This window comes from Thermobia domestica, chromosome 8 (assembly GCF_964235325.1).
Source record: "Thermobia domestica chromosome 8, izTheDome1.hap1.1, whole genome shotgun sequence".
Classification (NCBI taxonomy): domain Eukaryota; kingdom Metazoa; phylum Arthropoda; class Insecta; order Zygentoma; family Lepismatidae; genus Thermobia; species Thermobia domestica.
This window is the reverse complement of record NC_137461.1, coordinates 8,431,408-8,458,604: the sequence shown is the minus strand read 5'-3', so window position 1 is coordinate 8,458,604 and position 27,197 is coordinate 8,431,408. Positions and strand designations below refer to the sequence as shown.

The 27,197-nt window shown below is 36.0% G+C and overlaps 1 protein-coding gene across 1 annotated transcript in view; it reads left to right on the top strand.

The window, feature by feature from the left end:
* Window positions 1–27,197, top strand: part of LOC145692677 (uncharacterized) — a 1,521,027-nt gene that overhangs the window by 1,271,522 nt on the left and 222,308 nt on the right. The window contains exons 366-371 of the mRNA XM_081768059.1: window positions 2,804–2,875; window positions 10,721–10,789; window positions 13,005–13,088; window positions 17,620–17,688; window positions 18,859–18,930; window positions 23,989–24,057. Of these exons, the coding sequence (XP_081624185.1) occupies window positions 2,804–2,875; window positions 10,721–10,789; window positions 13,005–13,088; window positions 17,620–17,688; window positions 18,859–18,930; window positions 23,989–24,057 (435 nt within the window). The remainder of the gene's footprint in view (window positions 1–2,803; window positions 2,876–10,720; window positions 10,790–13,004; window positions 13,089–17,619; window positions 17,689–18,858; window positions 18,931–23,988; window positions 24,058–27,197) is intronic.

Here is a 27,197-nt window from a genome sequence, read left to right as displayed (position 1 = left end):
ATGTAATTTCATGTATAAAAGTACAGCAGGTGGGAACACCATGCCAAGTCTAGAGTTCGGCGTCGTGTTAAAAACGTTTTTCCTTCTCACAGAATGATATGACGTCTTATTACTCTCGTAAGGTAGGGAGTCACAGATTTAGAAAGAACCAGGAGGGGGCACTCGTAGGAAGGTGGTAACAACATTATATACGTAAGTTACCACCGTCGGAATGGGTATGGCGTTAATTCTAGATTTAAAATGGTGGTCCCACAATACAAAATTTTCGCTGGACGGTGGTGTAGATCGTACTACGGATGAAACAACATTACTTAATGTGGTGACGCGCGTAACTTGGTAAAAACAGCATTTACATGCCGACTGGATTATGCATTTTTCTCCTTGTACCTGATTTCCGTTATTTTATTTTAACTGGTGAACCAGCGCTGCTAAGTTGTTATGAGTTATGAAGCGCAAGTTTCGACATTAATAAATAGTGTAATTAATAAAAATAAACTCTGATAAAGCCAATAAAGAGGAGCTGACGATGTTTCAATTTCATCTGAAGTGCGGCCAACACTACTGCAATGCATAAAACATGAGAAATTTCAGAAAAACTGTGCATTTTATGTTCAGAGTTGCCCTGAGTGTTAAACATGGCAGGGACTAAAATGGGTAGAGGAAAAGGCGATGAATAGCTAGTACCGGTACTACAGATATTACAATCACTACTGTACTACTAATACTAACAATAAAAATACTTTCGCTCGTTTCAACAATAGACTTCACTTCACTGCTTAAGAGACCTCATCCCGGCGAAATTAAAATACCGCTAATTTTGCAGTAATTATGTGATATCTTCAAATAGATAAAAGATAATTGAAATGCGGAACAAGAACGAACTAGACAACATTATTTTGTGTGAAGTCACCTAGTGGCTTTCCGTTTCCAGCCGTTTAGAAACGCGAAAATAAATGCCGATTTTCAAAATGGCCAGAAATCGAAAGCAGATAAGTGAGTCGTGATAACGATATCTCATGTAAAATGATATTGTCTAGGGCGCTCTTGTTCCACATTCCGATTATCTTTTATCTATTTAAAGATATCACATAATTACTGTAAAATTAGCGGTGTTTTAATTTCGCCAGGATGAAACCTCTTAAGTTACACTTCTTACCTTTCGCTGTTGAGTAGGCATACTCACTAGGAATAGTTACACTAAAATTTGCAGTTATGATCTGGAATTTTGAATATGAACTCTCCATCACTGGGAAACTGTAACTCCTTTGATAGCATGGAAACATTTTTTGTAATGCAAGAAGCTTTAAGTAAGTTGGAAACATTGAGATAATATAAAGAACTAGAGATGTCCTTCTGTATGTCACAGTGTTGATTCGAGCATGCTATCGATTGTAGCGTTCGATTCTAGGTATTCTCTCCCAAGATAGCGTACTCCGTAAGTTTCAGTCAGCGTATAATTAATGGTGGGGACCTCCCCAGTTGGGAGCTCTCTAATTTGTAATACGAAACCATAGGCAATGCTGTATGTGAGAAGTGTGTAAACTTCACAATAACCCTGCGAAACTTGCTAATTAATAACATTTTGGTCCTTGTACTTTTTAGAAAATACTACACTTACTAATGGTACACATATAGTAAGCTAATTATCTACACCTCTGCCATATATTGTATTACTTGTCACGTTTTTCAGCCCTCTGCTCTTGTGATATTTAACTAAGCTTGATCCCTCCAATGGTGCAGATGTAAACGAAGTGGAAGTTAAGAAAATCTGTGGGAGGCAAAATTGGAACAAGTGCCTAAAAATTACCATAGATTTTGAACAATACCAAATGCTACAGCCCTTTGCGTTATCCGCTCTACGCTCTTACGATACTAAATCAAAAATTATTATTTTTGAAGGTAAATCGTAGCGTCTATGATTTTTATCAAATAAACTTCACCAAAACAAAAATAATTATATACTACCTAGGTATATACGAAATGTAAATTTTCAATTTGGTAGAACCATCTGCTAAAGTGAACATGAAGCCATTTACAAACATACATTTTTGGACAGAATATCGATAAATAATGTACGACTTCTATGAGAAATAAGCTTATCATTCCTTTTAACAGTGAGTGAGGATTATTTTATGCAGTAACTGCCATCATTAGCAATTTTTAAAGTAGCCAAAGTAGGCCTACTCCCTCCATACCCAAACAGTTACCTTGCCAAGGTATCACAGAAACTTGTACGTTACATAATTTCCAACAACTCATAAACATATAGTTCAATAAATAAGCTAGCTTAACAATAGTTTGACAATTCTCTAGGAAGTAGTCTTTACGAGCCTTTTTGACAGTGTAAATACAATGCATATACGGTACATATTCACTCAATGTTATTACAAGTACATAAACACGTTATATTATTGACTGTTACAGGGTACAAAAAGAAAGAAATTGACATATTATGAAATTCCAAACAAGGTTGATTTTTTTCGTCGTACAATTTTTTTCTGGAAGCACAGACAACCAACAATAAAACAGACATAAATTACTACGGAGCCTTATGTGAAAAACACCCCTTTATCCTCTTCCAATATGGCGGATCGATTCGATATGTGCGAGTTCGATACCATCTATGGTCTTGCATCAGGGCATCTCTAGTTCTTTATATTATCTCAATGGTTAGATACACTCTTATTAATATACACATAAGATGAAAATGTACTAGCTATACTCATAGCGGCTTGCTATACATATAATTACTCTATTTATGTTGTTATAATGTGTTCTTTAAAATGTAATTTTTCTCATGTAGATACAGAGAAGGCCAAGAAAGCATTCCTGGCAAAAGTGAATCAAATTTGGGATACCGCTGCACCACAACCAGGTAAGATGGCCCTAAATGTCATTTAATTAGTGCGTATAGATATGTTATCATTATTATAAACAGATGTCAAAGAGACTTATTGCATATTTATGTTTTAAAACTGGATAGAGTTTTGTTGTTTTTACATATGAACAATGATCAAACTTTTTAAAACTTGATCTACTGAAAAAACGCATTTTAAATGACCAAACACTATTAGAAAAAAAAAACTTTTAAAGTTGCAAATTTTCAAGCATATGCCTAGTTCAAAACATTTTAATAAACTTTCCCTCAATTCAGAACAAGACAAAGAATGACAACTGTGATAAGATTGTCTTAAATTATTAAGAAACTATAGAGAGAAAAATTACAACGAGAGGTAATTCACTAATTGTATTTTTTAACGATTTTAATAGTATAGTGTTTGTGTGAACAATATCTGAACAAAAACACTGGAGGTGCAACAAAAAAAAAAAAATAAATAAATAAATAAAATAAAATAAAAGGAAGTCAAGTTCGTCAGCCTCAAAAAGTGTTGAGATGAGGATGGATGAGCCAAGTTCCTTGGCCACTGCATCTAAAATGAACACTGGAACTTGGCGCGAGGTTTCTAACATATTCGAATACACCAAGATTGTTTCTAGTTTTACAGTAGATGTCTGCACGGGCTCGGACCTACAAAGCATATATCACTTCGGGCTCGGGCCGAAAAGTTTTAAATATACAACCATATTCCTCGGGCCTTTTCGGGCCTAACTTTGTAAATATACTATAGAACGATATTTATTGCACCATTCTTTCTGAAAAACTTTGGCACAACTGCAAAATTAAACTTTTTGTTACTGTAAATAAAAATACAATTTTGCGTTAATCATTAAGTTTCTGTAATTCGGGCTCATTTGATTATCACACGAGCTCGAGCCGGGCTCGGGCCTAGAACCTGAAACGTTTTTCGGACTCGAGTTGGTCTCACATTATAAACTCACGGGCCCGGCCCGGGCAAATATTTCGGGCCGTGCAAACCTCTATTTCACGGTCGGAACTTTTCGGCCCTAAAGCTGGTGGTGGCCCCCAAATCTACCACACTAACAAGCACAATTCCTAAGGCTCGTCAACATCATTTTCCTTGACACTTCGTGGAGGATTATAAGTTTTCCTTATCTGGGATTCGAACCACCAATCTTACAGCAGTATATATGAGGCTTAGCGCATTAGCGAAGTTGATATTCCTAAGGTTGGTGGTGGTCCCAAACCCACCACGAACAGCACCACTACCACTAAGGCTCCTAAACATAATTTTCCTTGACACATCGCACCAAGTTCCACTGTTCGTTTTAGATGCAGTGGTCAAGGAACTTGGCTCATCCATTTTCATCTCAACACTTTTTGAGGCTGACGAACTTGGCTACATTTTTTGCACCTCTGGTGTTTTTGTTCAGATTTCACTTCTTTTTGTAGTTCACCATATCAATATCGTATATTGGGATATTGTTAGATTGCAATTTAGAATGTATATTTTTAAAGGTATCATAATGTGTCACATGCAACATTGTGCCCCGAGGGCTTTCCCACCGGGAATCGAATTCAGGACCCTGTACTTCAAAGGCGCACATGCTAGCCACTAGACCAGCGGGGAGGGTTTCTTCTATTAATATCTGTCAGGCACCTATGTCCAAACGAGATTCTAATTCATTTACCCAAGCTAGAAAGACACGATCACTAAAATCTCATGTTTAATTACCCAAAATACAAAGTGTATCAACAGGGCCCCTAAACCCTTGATGCTGAATCCTCGATGCTACATCACTTGACATGGCTGGTGTTTTGACATACTTAATCTTTCTCTACCCTTTCACATCGCGAAATTACAGAGTACATTACACGACGTGCATATTGCGCACTTTCATACTGTTATGGGCTTTCCTTCCAATGATATACACGTTTTAAATAGCTTCTAGACTTATTTATATTTTCCACCAACATATCTCATGCAAAAGTCGAACAGTTTTATGTTTCATTTCTTGAAAAACTTAATTAATTCTAAGTATACCCTCCTTATCCTTCTTAAATATACATCTCTTACTTAACAATTCAATTTCATTATCTATTTAATACTGCAATAGAGGAAAAATGTTCACCGAATAAAAGAAAAATATAATGGGTTTCCAACCACCAAATTTACGACACTATATACGCGCCTTAGCCCAGTCGACCACCCAGACGATTGACATTAAAAATATGCATGTGATGTGTTAAAAGCGGAATTCGTAAGCAATTTTTGATTGTAAGGACAGTTTTTCGCCCATTAAAAATTTCCCATAGCAAATTCTTCAAATTTCATTCTCAAGCCGTCATAAGGTACCTTTATGGAGAGTTTCACATCTTTATCTCATTAAGAAGTACCTAACCATTACGGACAATTTTAAGCCCATAAAAATTCCCATAGTTCATTCCTTAAATTTCGAACATTTTCCATACTCAAGACCTTATAAGGCAGCCCTGGCCACGGCGAGCAGATAGTGGAAAATCTCCTCGTGAACGCTCACGAGCATTCTACGAGCAAATACCATTGTTCGTGCTTCGTGAATCTTCGGGTTTTGTCCTTAGAGGAGCGGAAGTGTTGTCAACCTTGGCGGTAATCACTAGCTTACCAAATAAAAAAAAAAGTATGTATGGTAACTGATTGCCATTTAGTGTATAGTGTTTTTTACAATGTGGTAACCGTTAACTATAGACAACACAAACTGGTAACAGCAATCAAATGATAAACTATGTACGTTCCTTTTCTTCTTTTTTCTTTCCTTTTGTTAAAGAAGGATGTGGTGGAACCAAACCATCGCTTACATTTATAAAAATTTGCCAGTTTGCCCAATGGAAAACCAGTTTTCAATATATATATATTATCAAGTTCTTAATCCGAGTGTGGGTATGTTGTTTCGCTTTTTAGGAAAAGAGATAATCTGTTGATACGAAAAAAAAAATACTGTAGCACTTGTTTGTAATTATCTAAGTATTATCTCCAGAAAATTAGCTTATGCATGTATGTGTGTACGAATAGGCTTTGCAAGGGGTTGGTTGCGGAGATTAGAAGCCACTATTACACTATCAATAGGAAGAATAGTATTTCTTACTCCACTTTTAAAGTGGGGCCGCGGTGGCTCAGTGGTAGAACGTTCACATCTGGTGCTTGGGGTCCCGGGTTCGATCCCAGCCCCCGCCAAGTGAACTTTGCGGTGGACAAACACCGTATGCGTGGGTTTTCTCGGGGTTTTCCCATTTCCTCCCACTTTCTTCATTCTATCATTTCATTCATTACTCATCATCACCGTCTCCTTTAGCCTAACCGGTATAACCGTGGGACGTAAAACCCAAAGATTTCATTTCATTTTTTCCACTTTTAATGTTACTTTGATCGCAAAGAATCAAACAAAATATTAAGAGAGCCAAAGAGATTTTCCATTTTTAAGAGTGACCATTAGTGGGTACCATTAGTTTTTTTTTTTTAACAAGGAGTGTCTTTTTAATAAGGAAAAATATATTGTCCCTGGCTGGTTGCTTGCCGGTGGCTTGTTAAAAGTGAAAAAGAATGTTAAATCATATCAACGACTGAAGCTACATGCTTGTCTTTCTTCGATAGTTACTGACTGGTTTTGAAAGTCACGATGTTGTAGGCCTACTGTAATAGCGTAAACTTGGAAGGGAACGTTCCAACTGAATGATACGAACAATTATTCCCAATGTCTTGAACATGAAACGTGGATTGCACGGATAACGCTTAAAGTGGGCTGAACTGCACTGGGATTTCCTTCCGGCAAATTAGTGTTTGGTCGGAACTCAGTTCTTCTGTGTAATTGTCTCTTAACAACATTTGAACATTTCTTTTAGATAATAATATCTAACTAACTCTATGGCCTATGGAACCCGAAGGTTCAATGCGGCGGTTACAACATATTTCCACTAACTTCTGTCCTTAGCCAACTGGATCCAGTTTCTACTCTGTACTCTTATTTCTGAAAGATCCATCTTAATATTGTCTTCCCATCTACGTCTAGGTCTTCCTAGTGGTCTTCTTCCAATTGGGTTTTCAGTTAAAATTATGAAAGCATTTCTAATTTCTTCCATTCTGGCTACACGGAATGGCCACCTGAGCCTTCTACACTTAATGACCCTAACAATGTTAAGTGAGCGGTATAAACTATGCAATTCCTCGTTATGAATTTCCTCAAATCCCCATTTTCATCCGTCTTTGGTCCGAATACTACTACTACTACTACTACTACTACTATTAATAATAATAATAATAATAATAATAATAATAATAATAATAATAATAATAATAATAATAATAATAATTATAATTATAATACGCATTATTATTATTATTATTATTATTATTATTATTATTATTATTATTATTATTATTATTTTCAACCTCCCGTCGTTCTGCTATCAATCTAGCAACGAAAGGCGTTCACAACTTAGCAAACGTGAAGCGAGTGACAAGTTACAGACCGAGTGCTAATGTAATGCAATGTCACGAATTGTGTAAGCAAGCTAAAAAAAGGCCTGAAACAATTCGTTTCCGATTTTTGCAGTCGTTTTTACGTCTGTAAGCTGACATGTTTAATATTCGTTTCTTTCTTTCTTTCTTTCTTTTTCATTTGTTAGTTACTTCAACGCTAACTGTAACCTCTATCATGCGTCTTCCTAGATCAAAAAACGTACCAATTTTATTTCCTGCAGTGTTTTCGCGTCACTGCTTTCGAAATGGGGAGGGGGAGAGCACACCTGCACATTTCACGCTTGCGTCTGCTGAATGCTTCAACATCGTGCAAATTTGTGACCAGGCTTGGCCGTAGGTTTTTTACCATCATGTGTGGTTGGCAACACTTATCGGATGCAGTGGAAGGGGCGGAGCTACCAACACCTGTGCTCACCTGTTCTTATCTTCGCTCGTTGTCGCTCACGCTTCGGCTCCGGGAGCCAATTCATGGGCAGGCCTGTTATAAGGTATCTTTATGCAGAGTTTCACGTCCCTATCTCATTGGGAAGTGCCTAATCAATGATGTGTGAGTGAATGAACCGATCTCTTGTTAAGGACAGTTTTTCAGCCATAAAGAATTCCATAGCACATTCCTCAAATTTCGGACATTTTTCATATTCAAGCTATTAGAAGGTACCTTTATGCAGAGTACCACATCTTTGTCTCCTTGGCAAGAACTAATAGCTAAGGACAATTTTTCGCCTATAAAAATTCCCCATATCACATTCCTCACATTTCGTACTTTTTCCTTACTCGATTCATTATAAGATATCTTAATGCAGAGTTTCACGTCTCTATCTCATTGGGAAGTATCTAATCAATGTGATGAGTGAGTCAGTGAGTGAACCGATTTCTGCTTGACTAAGAACAATTTTCGCCCGTAAATTTTTCCATAACACATTCCTCAAATTTCAGACCTTTTCCATACTCACGTCATTATAATGTACCTATATGAAGAGTTTCACGTCGCCGTCCTATTAAGAAGTACTTAACCAATATGATGAGTGAGTGAATGAACCAATTTCAACTTAGCTAAGGACAGTTTTTTGCCCATAAAATATTTTCCGCAACAAATTTCTACATTCACATTTCTTACTTTTCCCACACTCAGGTATAAGGTACCTTTATGCAGAGTTTCACGTCTCTGTGTCATTAAGATCTCAGTACTTAATCAATGTGATGAGTGAGTAAGTGAAACGATTTCACTTGGCTAGGAACAGTTTTTCGCCCACAAAAAATTTCCAAAACACATTCCTCACATTTCGGACTTTTTCCACACTCAAATCATTATAAGATACATTTATCCAGAGTTTCAAGTCTCTATCTTATTAAGAAGTACTTAATCAATGTGGTGCGTGAATGAACCGATTTCAGATTTCTCCAACTGTCTCTTAGTTCCTTTCCATATTCCAAGGCAATCATCTACATATTTACAAAACATTATAAGATTTTGCCCTCCTTCTTCTTTTGCTTTCTGTTCCCACTTGTTCATTATAATCTCTGCTAGTACCGGACTCAGTCTCAAACCTATACTTAGCTCCTCTTTTATTCTCACATTTTTCACCAATCACGCATACACTATTCTCCCATATCAGTTTTAGGGCCTTCATCACCTTCTCCTTTTTCCATTTTCTTATAAGCTTATTTTCCATTTCTTCTTCTATTGTTTTACCTAACCCAAATTGTAACACATAAATATACTCTTAAAATATATATACTACTTGGCTTATTTTCCATTTCTTCTTCTATTGTTTTACCTAAACCAAATTGTAACACATAAATATACTCTTAAAATATATATACAACTTGGCTTATTTTCCATTTCTTCTTCTATTGTTCTACCTAGCCCAAATCGTAACACATAAATATACTCTTAAAATATATATACTATCTACTTTGGTCAGTGGGATTTTTATTAGGAATCTTGAATTTTCCAAAGCTACAATGAATAATCTATAATTATTTACATAATCAAAGTTTCATATTCTATACATCTTACATCAATTATACACCTTAGAGAAACATACAGATTATGAATTTATCCATGTATAATAGAAGAATAAATCGTAAGAAACATGCAAAGTGAAAGTCATAAAGTAAATCTTAAGAAACGTGAAAAGTGAAAGCCGTAATATTATAGATAGCATATTACATAACCTTCTAATATTATTCATATGATTCACAATATAATATGACTTACTCTCGTACAAAGTATTTACATAGCTACAGGTTAATCATTTATATTGGATAACGGCGATATATGTGTATATTATGCCACATTTAGTCTGGAATTTCTAGATTTAAAAAATCTTAAGAATAGGCAGGAAATACAAAGAATTACCATTCATATTTATCTCAAAATGTAGCTTTAATTTTAAGTTCCGTTTCACAAATGCTCCGCTGTATTGCACAGCAGTTTAAATGAATCTTTGAGTTTTACGTCCCATGGTTATGCCGGCTAGGCTAAAGGAGACGGTGATGATGAGAAATGAGTGAAATGGCTTGAATGAAAAAGTGGGAGGAAACGGGAAGATTCCGAGAAAACCCACGTACACAGTGTTTGTCCACCACAAAGTTAACATTTCTTGAGCGGGGATCGAACCAGCGACCCCACGCGCAAGAGGTGAACGCTCTACCACTAAGTCACTGCGGTTCCCCCCAGCAGTTGAAAGTGATATAAAATATAAATAACCAGTTCCTGTGTTAGTATTTTAAATAATCTAACAGGAAGAAATTTTTGAATTAAGTGTTTCACCTATAATCGATTCCTGGTTCCGTGAACTAAATTCCAAAATAATTACTACCTCATTGTGTTATGTACGCTCATAAATACCAAAACGCAATATGTATCGTTAGATAAAATATTTCATTTTTTAAAAAATGAATTTTTTACTTTAACATCCAATGGTTATTCCCTCTATGTTAGTAGGATCATAGGACAAAGATGGTAAACACAAATGCATAAATGAAAGTGGAATGAGCATGTGGATGGAAAGGAAGAACCACGTGAAAATCCACGGTCATGATGTTGTTATCTGAAAGTCCTCGTCACCTTGGATCAAACCAGAAGCCCTCGTGAATTTACTTACAACTAAGTTTAAACATTATAATAAATATGTGCCAGTTGATATCCTTAATTACTACCAAAAAGTGTGATTATTTTTTAGGTACCAATACTTGTTAAAAACCACGAACACCCAGGAAATGGTTATGTCTCTTACCAGCACATTTGTACAGACTCTCATTATTCTAAAAAAATGAAATATTAAGAAAATTTATATCTATAATTGAAAATATTAAATAAAAAAAATCTTCTTTCACAGATGACTTATTGGCGAAAGAAACTTTTATAGCCGAAGTTATGGAGAATTGGAACAAAACTGAAGGAAGAAGTAAGCTATATTGTTGAGAAAATAATAAAATTCAGTTAAATTGGGCCTTATGTTAATGTCTTTCAAGTTTAATATTAAATTATTTTACAGAAATGTCGACTGACTATAAAATTTGTACTAAGGGCCAAAATGAAAATATTGAGTAAAAAACCCAGAGTTTACTAGAACTGATGGCACATAGTCCCACTGGCGATTATTTGAACTATTTCCACAATGAATACTAGAGAGCCCCGATTTTAACTGAGTAGTGTTAGGCACATAGCCCACGTTTTAATATTAAGCCAAACTTTTCCATTTTTGGCCCTTAGCACGGATTTTATTTAAAGTCTACAATGATTGTTAGCATATTTGTAATTTATATGTATGCTAATGTAATCTTTAACTTCAGGGTTTAACATCTATTAATTTAGATTAATTATTTTATTTCTCTCCATCTTATCTTAATTAATTCAAAATTACTTTTTTCTTTCTTGCATTTATCTTTATCTTTACATAAAGACAATTACAATAGGCATAAAACTAATAACATCAGAACTAGAATAATTATTGAAAAAAATATATCCTCGCGTGCTGAGTTGGTATGATACGATTCGTTGAAAATTCCTCATCGTTCTCCTATAATACGTATCATTTTTAGTTTAGTTTAGGTCCAGGATATTTGGCCTGAAATCCTAAGACAATCATTAGTTATTTCATGATGCGTATATATGCTGCATACGAGGGTCACTACGAAAGTTTTGAGATGTGAAATAACTTACATACTTAAAATCAATTTAACACTTACATTTTCTCAAAGTATTCACGATTACACTATACACACTTTTGCATCCTCGAAAACCCCTTTTAGAAGCAGTGTTGCGAGTCTTTTTTTTTTTTTTTTTTTTTTTTCAAGTGTTGAAAGTTCATTCTCGTAAGCCACTACAGCTTCTTCAGGGCTGCAAAATCTCTTCCCACGCAAGCGATCTTTGATCCTGGGGAACGGAAAAAATCACACGGGACCAGGTCAGAGCTATACGATGGATGAGTCATAAGTTTGACTTCCGTAGATTCTAGAAACTGAATTGTAATGTTGGCCTGTGTGCGGACGCGTTGTCATGATGAAGCAGTTCTTGGACGCCGTTCCTGAAGCTTCTGGAACACTTTTGCTAGGCGAACAGTGGTGTACTACTGAGCAGTAACAGTCCTTTGTTCTTCAAGTGGAACAGTTACAACATGGCCACTTTTGGAGAAGAAAGTTGCGACAATCTTCCTCCCCACACTTTGCGGTCGCTTCACTATCGTGGGTGGATTTTCGTCTGGAAAGATCCAAACTGTAGACTGGCGTTTATTTTGATAGATCCAAGTCTCATCACCAGTAACAATGTCAGAGACGCGTCGAGAATTGCCTCATTCAAATCTTGCAAGCATTTCTTCATACCATCCCACACGCATGCGCTTCTGCTGTTCAGTCAAAGTGTGAGGCACCCAACGAGATGAAACCTTCCTGAGCCGAAGATGATAATGAAGAATTTTTGTTACTGCTGGCGATCCAATGTTCACTGTAGATTCAATGTCCTTGAAAGTTGTTCGAGGATTTTCTCGAATCATTTGTTCCACAGCGGCAATGTTTTCATCTAGCTATTGCCGGATGTCCATCTCTCTCTTCATCTTTAAGTGATGTCCGGCCTCTTCTGCATTCGCCAAACCACCGAAAAATTATAGCACGGGAAGGAGCAAGGTCCCCAAATGCCCCCTGCAAACGGTCAAGGCTTTGTGTCTCCTTCAAACCACTTTTGAAATCCTAAGGATCATTGCCCGAAAATGTTCCCTTTCGAGCTCCATTCTAGACAGCCGAATACTGCTCACATCAACAAACAAGTGAAGACGATACGGCCACGCCGATAAGCGAGGCGATTTGAGACTTGCTTCGCTCTGGATACCACTACCGAACGCAATTGTTGGAATTCAAATACTGTGCCACAACAATGCGTATCTCAAAACTTTCGTAGTGACCCTTGTATGTGTATTTCAAATATTTCCCATAAACATCTTACTTCCCTTGCGAGAAACGGACACATTTGCTAGTAAATCTTATAATTGTTTAATTGTACTTCTAGATAAGGTTAGGTTATTATTATAAGATATTGAACTTACTATTTTCCTTAGCTAAATATAGAATTAACAACTTTCATGTATAAAGAACACATCAACATTAACTATCATTTTATTTTTCTAGACGTTACAGACACTGAAAGAAACATTTCGGGAATATTACAGCAGATTCCAAGTAATATAACCGGTGGTGTGTTGCAGAGTATCAGTAAGTTTAAGATATTTTTATTTACTTCTCTCTGGTTTCTAAGATTTCGCGTTGAGATTTATACAGCATTAAATTATTCAAAAATTGTTGTGTTAACACCTTCATCAGAATTTTTAGTTGTAGCAAGCAATAGTTAGCTCTTTTCTTAAACTTAACTCCATCTTTGTGAGATTTTATATACAGGGTGTTACAAAAATGTCCCACAATATTTTGGGGACAGATTCCTCACCTCAAAACAAGAAAAAAAGTTCATATGAACCTGTGCTCAAAAGTGGATAGTTTTGGAGTTATAGGATGCAGAAAACGTGGAACAAGTGAACTTCAAAAGTTCATAACTCTACTAGTATGGGACCTATCGTAGTCAGGTCAAGAAATCACTGAGGAACTGGTGCGTGAACCATCCAAATATCCATGTTTAAGAATGCTCCAGTACTTTCACACTAATTTTTAGATAGGTAGGTGCAGACTAATCAAGTGCTCTCAAACAGCCTCTCTAAAAATGATTGTGCAAGTACCGGAGATTTTGAAAGATGAATATTTGGATAGTTCACATACCATTTCCTCAGTAATGTCGACTTGACTACGATCGGTCCTATAGTAGTAGAACTATGGATCTTTAAAGTTCATTTTTTCACGTTCTCGGTACCTTATAACTACGAAATTATACATTTCCGACCATAGGTCCATATTAATTTTTTTTCTTATTTTGATGTGAGAAATCTATTCTCAAATTATTATGACAAATATTTGTAACACCCTGTATATTTTTCTATCAATTCCCCATACTTTCATTAGTAGTTATGTCAAGTAATTATTAACAATGTTCCAGATTGGATGAGATAAATGTGTTTGTATGTAGTGACCGACTAACATTTCGATTAATCAAACATGAATTTCTGACATTCATTAAAATCTGATATTTCTCAGATTTTACAGAATAAAACAATTCGTTATTTTACGTAAAATTACAATCTGCATTTCTGCATGGAGTTTGTGAATTTCATTATTGTTCTATCGGAAGTACGAGATGTGACCAAAAAATGCGATGAATAACTTGATGGAATTTGATTTAATGTCTTCAAAATATTGTCCTTGGCTAGCAATGCACTTATCCCAGTGCTGAAGATATGACTGCAATCATTTCTGGAAGGCTTCGTTTGGAAGGCTTTTTCAACTGCTCTATCGTAGCCCTCTGAATGTCAGAAATGGTGTCAAAACGTTTTCTTTTAAGCAAGATTTAAATTCTGGGGAAGAGCCAGAATTTGCATGGTGCTAAATCTGATGAGTAAGGCAGATGTAGACAGACAGGAAATTTTTTTCGATCAAAACCTCGCAGATCAAACCAATATCTGACATGGTACGTTTTCGTGATGAAGGAAGAAGTTATTTGTCCATTTACTGAAATTGGCGGTTAAATATTTTTCACGGGCCCATACGAGATGTTCAGTTCTACCTCTAAAAGACACATCACAATTCGGTCAAACTCAAAACTGACCATCCCAAAGGTTCAGTCTAGCAGGCTTAGTTGCTGAAATAGATAAAACGTCGATAGATGGTGCTGTTCAACTACATTCACTGTACTTTTTGATCATATCCTGTATCTACAGTGAAGGAATATTTTCATTGGATACCTTTCGGCTACTAAAGATGTAATGTGATTATTGTGTTATTTGGAGCTGTGAAAGTGATTAATATTAGTATTAGTGTAGACGGTGCTCCTGGTCAGTGCTCCTGAAAATAAATTATTTTGCGTATTCATTTATTGCTCATGTGTTCCAAAACCAACTGTTGTTACAATCTATGAAATAATGCTAATCGTTTATGTAGTTTCTAGGTGTACAGTACGTCTAAGTTAAGTTTCATAGTCGCATTAATAATCGTAGTTCTCACAGTGATTTAATCATATACCAGTATTTCAATTTCTTTCTTTCTTTCTTTCTTTCTTTCTTTCTTTCTTTCTTTTCTTGTCCGAATGCTAATAGAATGTTCGAAATCAATGTTGAATATACCTTCAGTGAATATTCGATTACCTATATCTACTACATACAAGTTATAGAAAATTCGAAACCATTAAATCTAAAGTTCAAATCGGTTGATCATATTTCAAGTATACACTGGATAGAATTGTGCTTTACGTATTCCTAAGAGTTTTTATTTATTTATTTTTCTTTCGCTTTTGAAACAACTTGCTTGAACTTATGTAGGCTACAATCTTATATAAGCATGCTTACCGTATAAGTAGTTTTTAGATTTGTTTCTAGAGTAAGGCTCAGAGAAACCAACAAGTATTTAAAGTTCGATCCCGATAGTCTTCTGAAAATTGAATCATATATTTCAATTGCCTTCGTTTCAGGTTTTCTTTCTTTCTTTGTTCATTGTTTTGATCATCTTGAGAAAAAACGAAATAGATAGAGTTCGCCCTAGTCAATCTGCCTTCCCGTGCAATGGCATCACTAGACGCCTCCCTTGCCGCCAGAAAGAACAAATCTTAAAAGCCATGATTTTAAGTATCCTACCCCATCATGAACAACAAAATGGGAGGAAAAACGCACTCGCACTCAGAAATACCTAATCACTACAAATACAATCTCCTTGTGTCGTTTTTTTCTTTAAATTATAATCCATTATGTTAGTGAAAGATAAAGCAAACACATCAGCAAAGGAAAGATGGTAATCCTTTTTCATGAATTCAAAATCAAGCTTCAATCTCAATATATTAGTTTGCAATTCCAGTGTAACTAGCTCTTTTTTCTTGATTTCTTGATTTTCCTTCTGCATTTATTAAAACTCACCTTCAATGATAAGGAACTTCTTTGTGACAAAGGCAGGACTAGTTTTCTTGTCAAAACTGTAATAACTAACTAAATGGAACAGGTGTTCCCTACTGTTGGAGAATTGAGTTCTTGTATTTAACAATAATCAAACAGTTCATGATGGATTTGTTTGACCATTTACTTTATAGCACTATCCATGCGACCTAAAACTAATGCGACCTAAACATGATTTATGAATGTAGTATTCAAATAGAAGCTCAGCTTAGTAAATTTAACTACCATCATCATAAAGTCTCTTCCTGTACCCAATAAGAAATATTTATTTTAAATAATATAGCTATAACAGATTTTGCCGCCCCTCGAATCTTGCCGCCCAGTGCAATTGAAGGTGTTGCACATATGGTAGAGCCCTCTTGCCACCATTGATCAAATACTATATGAATGCCAATTCAACAAATTTCATAGAATTAAGAAAAAAACGACTGGACAAAAAATCAAAGTTGGGTCTCCATCTTGTCGTGTCGGTGTGCTAACCATTACTCTAACTATGCTGCTTTTACAGTCATAGGTATTCATTAATATAGAAATGGGTTGTCCAAGCACAATGTACGATATAGTCCAAGTAGTCTCTATGTCTAGCCTTAAGAGTGAACATGTATGACTTGCCAGCAAGCGGACTGGGTCATAGTAGTAGTGTACGATTGGGTATGTCAAAGATTCATATGGGTCAATCTATACGAAGTAGTCTAGAGTAGATTGTTCTACCATCTCTGAAAATTATAGTAATTGGAATATGATGAACCTTGTGTATAAGAAGGTAAATAATACCATTCACGTTGTCGTATGTACTAACGTTTCTAAATGGCGGACATCTTTGTTGTCGGCGGAGTGTCATTTTATGCGTTTGCAAGAGCGTACGAAAACTACAGTTGATCAGGACGTACGAATCAGACGAACAAGAAACAAAAACAAATGTTTAGAGAAGAGACTGAGATACACGGAGAATATATACTTTTGCTTCTAAATATTGTTTCCAACTAATACATCAAATCGTTAGAAAAAGTCCAGAAAATTGAATTTTTAAGGGGCTGTATGTTGGAATGGCACAAAGTGAGGGATTCATAAGTTTTGTGCTGAATACTATTGCATGTAAACATTCTGTAGAAATATCCACAGCTATGATACTAATGGTGCCGTAGATTTACGGGAGTCTGAAAAATGGAGTTTGTAATTTTGATGGCATTTTTGAGGAGTAATATCTCAGGGGGAAAGTGCTAAAAATTGCTGCTTATACCAGTAATTCTGTATGTGAATAAATTATTGCAAAAAAAAAAAAAAAAATCACGACTAATATTACATGGAGAAAAACTGAGGACATGGTAAAAGCAATAACATTCACTTTTCTCTCATTTTCGGATATGGTCGAGTAAGATATTCTATTGAAGTTGTGGGGGCGCGGTGGCTCGGTGGTAGAGCGTTAACCTCCGGTGCTTGTGGTCCCTGGTTCGATCCCAGCTCGCGCCGTGTGGACTTTGTGGTGGACACACACCATGCTCGTGGGTTTTCTCGGGGTTCTCCCGTTTCCTCCCCCTTTCTTCATTCCGCCATTTCACTCATCTCTCATCATCACCGTCTCCTTTAGCCTGACCGGCATAACCGTGGGACGTAAAACTTAAAGATTTCATTTCATTTCATTTCTATTGAAGTTGTAAGATATTCTATTGAAATAATAATTATTATCTGTTTATTTATTTCAGTTCCAACATCACAACTACCAGTTATTAATGAATTAGCAGAAAACATGGTTATTACGAAACTGGCTAAAAGTAAGTATCTAATGTCAATAAATAATTACTTCTATCACACAGATATTATACTAAAAAAATGTCAGGCAAAAATCAAAGTAGTCTTAAGTTATACATATTGTGCGAGTGGCATATTGAAAACATCATATTTAGCTATGAAGATGAAGTTATACGTTTATAACTTTTCAGGTGATCCACATAAACCTTTACAATTTTATAAATTTACGAGGGCGATTCAGAAAGTAATGTCTCCAAGATGATACCTTTATTTGTGTTTGATAGATAGCACCAATACAGGTATCAGTGGGAAGCTTGCAGTGTCAGCTACAAATGGTGGAATCATTTTTCAAGATAGTCCCCATTACGGGCAACACATTTGCGCCAACGCGAAACAATGTTTTTCATGCCGAGGGGGGAGAATTGTGGCGGCCTCCTGGCGACACCATTGCAGAACTGCTGCTTCTACATCCGCGTCACAACTGTAGCGTTGGCCCTTAAGATGATCCTTAAGTTTGGGGAAGAGCCAAAAATCACAGGGCGCAAGATCCGGACTATAGGCAGAATGTCAATAACACTTTGCCAGCAGATTGGACAACTTTGAATTTTTTGGTGGAGGAGATGACGTGTGGCGGTAATCCATTGACTGACGCTTCGTTTCTAGGTCGTAATGGTGTATCCATGACTTCGCCGGTGATGAATGTTCCTAAGCACACAACCTTCTGCAGTCAGATTCAATGACAGCCCGCTGTTTCAACCGAACGCAAAACACCTCTGGATGCCTTGAATTGCTCTATTACTCTGGAAGGAGAAGAGATAGGAAGCTGAAACAAGTGACGTTCTATAGCTTAAACATTATCGCATTAATGATAAACTGTTCAAAATGTTTGGAGTACTATTGACCAATAGGGATGCGCACGAGACAAGATTTGTGGCTGTCTCGTCTCGAAAATGTGCTGTAAAAGTGATGTCTCGACTCGAAAAATGTATATTTTACAATTGGAAGAACCATGTCTCGACTCGAATTTTGTCAGGAAAATCCTGTCTCGACTCGTCTCGTGCGCATCCCTATTGACCAAGTAATGGGCTTGGAGGCATTACTTTCTGAATCATCCTCGTCCAATTCTTTGGGCTTACATTTATCCATTTTTATAAAAGCAAACTATGTACTTTATATAATTTTCTTTTTTCTAGACGTATATCTCGGGCTAAAGATCTTTACAAACAGACTCTATCTCATATGGAAGACCGCTGCTCCTGATCCTTGTAAGTAAATAAATTATTGATCATTTAACTGTATTTTTCTTCTAGATCTAAAAGGAAATGCTTGCTTTTCATTTCTAAAATTAAATTATTCCTAAACAATAGATATTGTGCATTATTTATATTTATATCTATTAATTTATATTGTAATGATTTTGGTACCGGCGCCTCCACCATGTAATGATTTTGGTAGAGTCAATAATGGACCGAGATTTATCAGCTTCACCAATTTATTATAAAATTTGTTAAATACAAAACGTCTTTGATTACAAAGACTAAAATAGTGTTTTCTTTTGTTAATGTCCAAGTAAGAGGAGAATAGGTGTTTTGCACGGTGCCCCTTCTCTCAAGGCAGTCTCCAAGGCACCTGCCGGTTCTGGTGAGTCTTGAAGGATAGCCCCCTTAGCTCAAGGCAGCTTCGCAAGGATTGGTTGTAGAAAGAACCCCTAGTCCAGTGCGACCTCAGGGCGGTGTAGGTGATTCGATCAGTTGGACGACTGATGCTGGGTCCCTCGGTGGTCCTGCTTTTATTTGTTCTCTTCGGGTCCTTCCGTGAGGTCCGTCTTCTTTCGGCATTCCTCGGTGTCTTTTTTGTCGGCTTTTTGTCTGCTATTGTTTATAATCGATAGCACGTGTTGAATTGACACGTGCGTCTGTCGTGATGTGGGGATCTTTGCAATATTTTTATGTATAGAAATATTATCTATCTATCTATCTATCTATCTATCTATCTATCTATCTATCTATCTACATCTTTTTTACTGAAATTTTACATAATGCAAGTACTGAGAAGGGGATATTGTTTGACATACTCTGCAATACAACCAGATTAACAGTGTTTCTAACCCAACAGGTAGTTTTATATTTTGAAGTACAGTACGTCAGGTTATTACATACTTCAAATGAACATGTAAAACAGATACTTTCAATAACACACTTGTTATACAGTGTTGCAAATTAAGAACACTACATTATAACAACCATCAAAAACAATCAAATGTGGAGAATTTTGAAACAGAAATAATGCAAATGACACAGATCATGTAGCGCACATTCAAAGTGCTTTAGTTTCGAATATCACGATCGTAATATGATACATTTCAAATAAGTAGAAACAAAATTACAAAAAAAAAATGAAAATTTGACTTTTTTCAAAGAACTTTATTTCAAAATAGTGCTTAGATAAGTATCACGTAGAGTTGCATACATGATTTCTAATATAAAAATATCATAATACCGTTTACAGTAATTTGATATCTCGAATCATTCTCGAGTTAAGAGAAAATGATTAATTTGATATATTGCTTAAAATAAAGTATTAGCGGGAACCTTTTAAAACAACTTTCTATTTACTTTGCTTCTATAATATTACAACAATCCTTTTTGGTAGGTGTAATTACAACTAGTTATCGGAATTGCATAATTTAAAATAGTCTTTCAAACTTTATCGTTATTTGCCGCATATCGAGAACAGTACGTGGTATCGAATTCCTATAAACGACATTCTGTTATTCACATTGATTAAAAGTCATATATGCAATTGGTTCAGATATTTATCTAAGCTTTATGAGAAGAGGCTTTTCAAAATAGTCAATTGCTTCTAAAATTCCTTGTATGTGGATATTACAGAAAGTAACAGACGTTTCGAAATAAAAAAAAAAAAAGTAATAGATTGTACCAAATAAATTGTATTATATACATTTGAAAGGTACAGTCTCCCACATAAGTACCTCGACCCCAAGTAATGAAATTATAACAGTCAGAGGTCCAGGTACTTAAGTGGGTGACTGTACGCTCGTAAGATATTTTCTACATAATCACCATACAAAGTAAGGTAATTATCATACCGTGCCAAGAGTTTCTCAATATCGTTGCGGTAGAAATCTTCCCCTTGCGATTTCAACCACTGGCTTACACCGGCATGCAGTTCGGTATCAGTATCAAAGTGTTATGTACCGAGCCATGTCTTCATCGCTGAGAAAAAGTGATAGTTGCTTGGCACGATTTGAACGAATTTTGTCGTCGAATTTGCCTCACCAGTTTATCACAGACAAGGGTAAACCTTCAACTGCGGTCCTCATCGTGAACATTGGAACGACCATTTTTAAAATCAACGCACCATTGCCTAACTCGGGCTTCACTTATTATTTCGTGTCCGTGCCGTATTTATCCGTGTATGCCGCGCACCTTTTCTGCACAAAAACGAAGTCAAAAAACAGGGTGCGCGACATACACGAGGAAATGTAGAATTGACTGAGCCAACAAGCATTTAAAATCACGGGGAGTTTTTATTAACCTAATACTGGAATATTGTGAGTAATTTTACAAGAATAGAAAAGTTTTAATATAAAATGACAAGTTACAGCTCATCTTTCCTCTTACATCTACATGATCGGCCGATCACAAAAATACCGTACATGTACTACCATCTATTGGCCAAGTCTTCCACCATGCACTAGTTTCCAATAAGGATCAATGGATGGCTATTGCAGCTGATGACAATTGACTAGCTTGCAGCGTACTTGGATGGTGATTTTTGGCGCTAGGGCATCCTTTTGTAAATTCATGGCACTAGTGGTATTTGAAGCCCAGTCGGATTTGTTATTCTGTGAAGCAGGTACTATTAACATTCAAGTACCCCGTTTACGTTGGTGAGTACCGATATACGGTACCATACATGAAAGTCTGTGATTTGTGTAGTTCTACGTGCTGTTGTTAAATTGATGTGCGCTGCTTACACGAGTTGTTTTTTTATTTATTTATTTTTTTTTATTTTAACGTTCCAGAAATTGGAGGTGCGCGGCATACACGCGTAAATACGGTACTTCTCATACCGTAGTTGGAGATGGATTGAAATAGGCTTGTGGTTTTCTGAGAACAAAAACCTAATCACAGAATGCACCTCTATTGCAGCGCACATTGTAACAGGTCACAGAAAGCACAGTAAAAGCATCACAGTCCTCACGCCTTCATCACAGTTCTGACAGCAACATGATGACTCTAGCCCCGCCTACTGCAGCGATAGGTCGCGATAGCGATGTCTCGTAGTTTCTGGACAGCCCTCGTATCTTTGCTTCCTTTCCTTCAAAATGCATTATATCATGATCATTAGTATTAGACACTAAAATATTTCGGATTTGCCCCACCTGGGTTATTACTACTAAAAGGAGACCAACATTTGGAGGTTTGTAACAAAGTAGCGCCTTCACTTGGCAACACTGAATAACAAATGCTACATTCAGTGGCGTATTTACGATTTTGTTTCGGGGGGCTTTGCTAACTTTCGGTGGGGGGCTTTGCCTGAAAATGTGAAAATTCTGCAAGATGTTTCATATACTTTATTATAGTAAGTGAGATTTCCGGGGGTCTTAAGCCCGGAAGCCCCCTTAAATACGCCACTGGCCACAATATAAGTTTGATAGAGAGATTTGAAATATATAACAATCTGATGTAGTGCCATTTGAAAAATGTAACTTTTTGTTGGGATAGTAACACTGCTAATTTGATTTTATCACAGACTCAATCAAGCAATGTCACCCTGACGATGTTTGCGCGATACATACAAACTTTCAATGCTTTTTGTCTATTAGTTTAAAAGTTACAAGTGCGTATCAAGATAAATGGTCTTCATGTATATACGAAGAGAAGTCAAAATGTAAAGGGACTTCCGTGAAAAGGTACATTTATTCTAATGATAGAAAAGTGAAACATGCATTATGTTCCTACATAATCTCTCTGCACTCAGAAAACGTACATTTATTCTAATGATAGAAAACAGAAACATACATTATTTTTCTACATAATCTCTCTGCACTCTGAGAAAACGTACATTTATTTTAATGATAGAAACATACATTATTTTTCTACATAATCTCTCTGCACTCTGAGAAAACGTACATTTATTTTAATGATAGAAAACAGAAACATACATTATTTTCCTACATAATCTCTCTGCACTTTAACGCACTTTTCCCAGCGTGTTACAAGTTTTTTATTATTATTATTATTAAATTACGCCGGGAAAAAAATTGTCGGTTGCACCTGTAACCAATTTTGCACCACATCAATCGTTGATGTACCCAAGTTTCAACTACAGTAACAATTTGCTGTAAATATCCATGTCCCGCGCGACGATAACGGGCCAAATGTTTACAAGAGATGTACAACCTTTGTGCCTTATGCACGCTGACAATTCTTTCGGGACCCACCTTGAACACGCTTTCCGAAAATTTACCTGTCGTATAAGGTGGAATATGCAGAACCATGACTGATATATAAAGTATTTGGCGATTTCATCCACTGTGATTCGTCTGTTTTCCATTGCCATATCTTCAATGACTTTAAAATTGTCTTCAGTCGTTGACGTCGATGGCCTGCCCGATCTTTTCTCGTCACATAAAGTTCTTCCCTGTTTGAAACGCTCTATCCATTCGTAGATCTTGCTTCGCGACAAAATGCTGTCACCATACTGCTCCAGCATTCGACGAATAATTTCCGTAGGTTTAGTACCTTCCGCAAACAAAAAGCGAATCACTGCTCTCATTTAATCCTTGGTGCAGATGGACAATGGAGCTGCCATATTTAACGGTCTGCTACACTCAAACGACTAACGCGGGAACAAGAGTGACACGTTGCATAGAAGTGTTGCAGACGACGCTAATTCACGTTTGATACTAGCAGTGTTACCAAACCCTAGTGCGAGAAATTGTAACTCCCTTTACTCTTTGACTTACCCTCGTATATATATATATATATATATATATATATATATATATATATATGTGTGTGTGTGTGTGTGTGTGTGTGTGTGTGTGTGTGTGTGTGTGCGTTAGATAAATTGATAGATATAGATAAGTAGGTAATTGCAACGAAGCAGATGATTAGACAAACACTATACTATTATTCTAATATATATATATACATTCTAACTCAACTTTTCTAATCTATTGCAAGCTTCATCCAAGAAAATTTTTCTTTACATTTCGAAAATCAAGCTATTAAACTTTTTAACCTTGCCACATGATATATTTTATAATATAAAACGTCTGCTTTATTTTGCAGTAAATGAAGAAGCCAGGAGAACTTTTGTTAATATTTTGAGAGACTTATGGACAAAATTCCATGACAATAGTAAGTATTTTGTTTTAGTATATCAATTTTCTATATTTCTCATTGTATTGTACTGATAAATCTCCCCAAAATATAAAACAAATATTCGAAAGGCAAGTGTAATGTTTACGTATTACACTAAATGTTATAGCTAAACCTTATTATCTTTATTTAGAGCCAATTTAGAGCAGCCTTTCCCAATCTGGGGTCCACAAGACGATCTGAAGGGGTCCGCAAGCCAGTTTCAGAAAGGCACATACAGTGGTGAGAAACACACCATTTTAAGTTAAATGATCGTATTAATAATAACAAGTCAATTGCGTGAGAATTGATATTCGACCTACAAAAATTTGCCTATACTCCAACGATAGGCTATTATGGCTTAGTTTTGTTTACGTACTGGATAAATTTATATATTTGCAACATCTTAGTACACGTGTCGGGCCCCAGGTTTGAAATCCAGGACCACCCGATTACAGAATAGGCATGATACCACTGTAACATGATTATACCACTGCAAGGAAAAACAAAATCAATACTCCCTCACCCATATACAGGATGTTTCAAAACAACACCGACAACGTTTGGGAGGTGATTCCTGGCACAAAGATAAGACAAAAGGTATAGACCAACCTGGGTGAATAAATGTTTCCTTTCGGAGTTACAGGCTGCCGAAAACATGAAAAAAAAATGAACTTTGAAGGTCCATAGCTCTAAAACTATGGGGCCTATCCTAGTCGGGTCAAGGCTTCACTTAGGAAACACTATGTGCCCTATCCAAAAATGCATGTTTCAGAATCCTGCTGTATTCACGCAACAATTTTTATTGAGGGAGTTTGGCTAAGGGCATTTAATTTTAAGTATTCACCAACTATCTCTGTAAAAACTGTTGCACCTGTACCGTCGGATTCTGAAATATGTATTTTTGGATAGGGCACATATTAGTTCTTAAATGAAGTCTTGACCCGACTAAGGTAGGTCCCATAGTTTTGGAGCTATGGACCTTTAAAGTTCATTATTTCATGTTTTCAGAAGCCTATAACTCCGAAAGGAAGCATTGTGCACCCAGGTTGGTCTATACTTTTTCTTATCTTGGTGCCTGAAATCACCTCCCAAACGTTGTCGGTGTTGTTTTGTAAACACCCTTTGTATATATATATATTACAAGGGGTCCTTTACATGTACTGTAGACTCTAAAGGGGGCCGCAGTGTGGAAAAGGTTGGGAAAGGTCGTTCTAGAGTATAAGTTCCCAAAATGGGCAGTAAAGCCCAGTAATGAGTGATGAAGGCTTTTAGAGGGAGGGTTAATTGATTAAGAAGCAGTTAAATATAGTTAATATGTTTTAGGAATAGGCGGCAACTTAGAACAAGCCATTAATAATAAATATTTTAGTTTTAGTTTTTAAAAAGTCATGATTTTCAATAATAAATTCTTGAAAATGTAAATTTTGCCGTATTGACTACTATTTTTTCAATAAGCAGTAAAGTGTCAGTATTTACATTTTACGTTGAAAGTACCCAAAAGGCTGAAACGAAGCAAAATGTTATAATGGACTGTTAAAGAAAATGTCTTGGAAAGTGGACGGTGGTCCGGAAAGTTTAGAAACGTATGACTTACAGTGTCAAATGTACGAGGTATGATCGAAAGATACGGTGGATAATTTTATTAGAAACAAAGTAATAAGCTTATATGGAATTTTATTAGAAACAAAGTAATAAGCTTATATGGAATTTTATTAGAAACAAAGTAATGAGCTTATATGGAATTTTATTAGAAACAAAGTAATAAGCTTATATGGAATTTTATTAGAAACAAAGTAATAAGCTTATATGGAATTTTATTAGAAACAAAGTAATGAGCTTATATGGAATTTTATTAGAAACAAAGTAATAAGCTTATATGGAATTTTATTAGAAACAAAGTAATGAGCTTATATGGAATTTTATTAGAAACAAAGTAATAAGCTTATATGGAATTTTATTAGAAACAAAGTAATAAGCTTATATGGAATTTTATTAGAAACAAAGTAATGAGCTTATATGGAATTTTATTAGAAACAAAGTAATAAGCTTATATGGAATTTTATTAGAAACAAAGTAATGAGCTTATATGGAATTTTATTAGAAACAAAGTAATAAGCTTATATGGAATTTTATTAGAAACAAAGTAATAAGCTTATATGGAATTTTATTAGAAACAAAGTAATAAGCTTATATGGAATTTAAATTAATCTCCTTCAAAGTACAGTGGAGTCTCTTTAATTCGAAGTGAAAGGGGACAAGAAAAAATTCGAATTGTCCAAAATTCGAATTAACCAAAAACTCTCATTTTAAAGTAAAATCAAGGGAACAAAATAACTGTACTGTATATGAAAAACTAATTAATATGCAATTCACCTTACCTATAAAGCACCGCATTTTTGTAAGGAATTACAATAGGCGCCGCGAATTCGACATTATGCATAATGCACGCCAATAGATCACAAACGAATCTGCTTACTTTTCTGTCACTGTTTTAGTTCAGTTAAAAAGAATTGCACAAATATCTCGTTCTTGCAAGTCATTTGCAAGTGGAGGACAGGGTTCAAGGTCATTGACATTTCTACAGAAGGGATGGACGCTTACAGGTTATTGAGAAAATGGAGAGCTGCGTACCAACCATCTTCTCCCGGATTTTCTGTAACGGGAGGGAGTCCAGCTGAGGTGATATCAACAAAATTTCTCTTTCCCATGATCGCTTCTGGATAAGATAGCAGATAAATAAAAACCAGTTGAAATTACATTGTTCTATTTGCAAATTGTCGAACACTGCAATTTTTTCCACTATAAATACTTCGAATTATCCAAACAGGAGGTTGGGGGACCGCGGTGGCTCAGTGGTAGAGCGTTCACATCTGGTGCTAGGGGTTCTGGGTTCGATCCCAGCCCCCGCCAAGTGAACTTTGTGGTGGACAAAGACCGTGTGCGTGGGTTTTCACGGGGTTCTCCCGTTTCCTCCCACTTTCTTCATTCCACCATTTCATTCATTACTCATCATCACCGTCTCCTTTAGCCTAACCGGCATAAACCTGGGACGTAAAACTCGAAGATTTCATTTCATTTTTTTCCAAACAGGAGGTTCAAATGTTCGATTTAACGACGATTTTTTACCATTGTTTTTA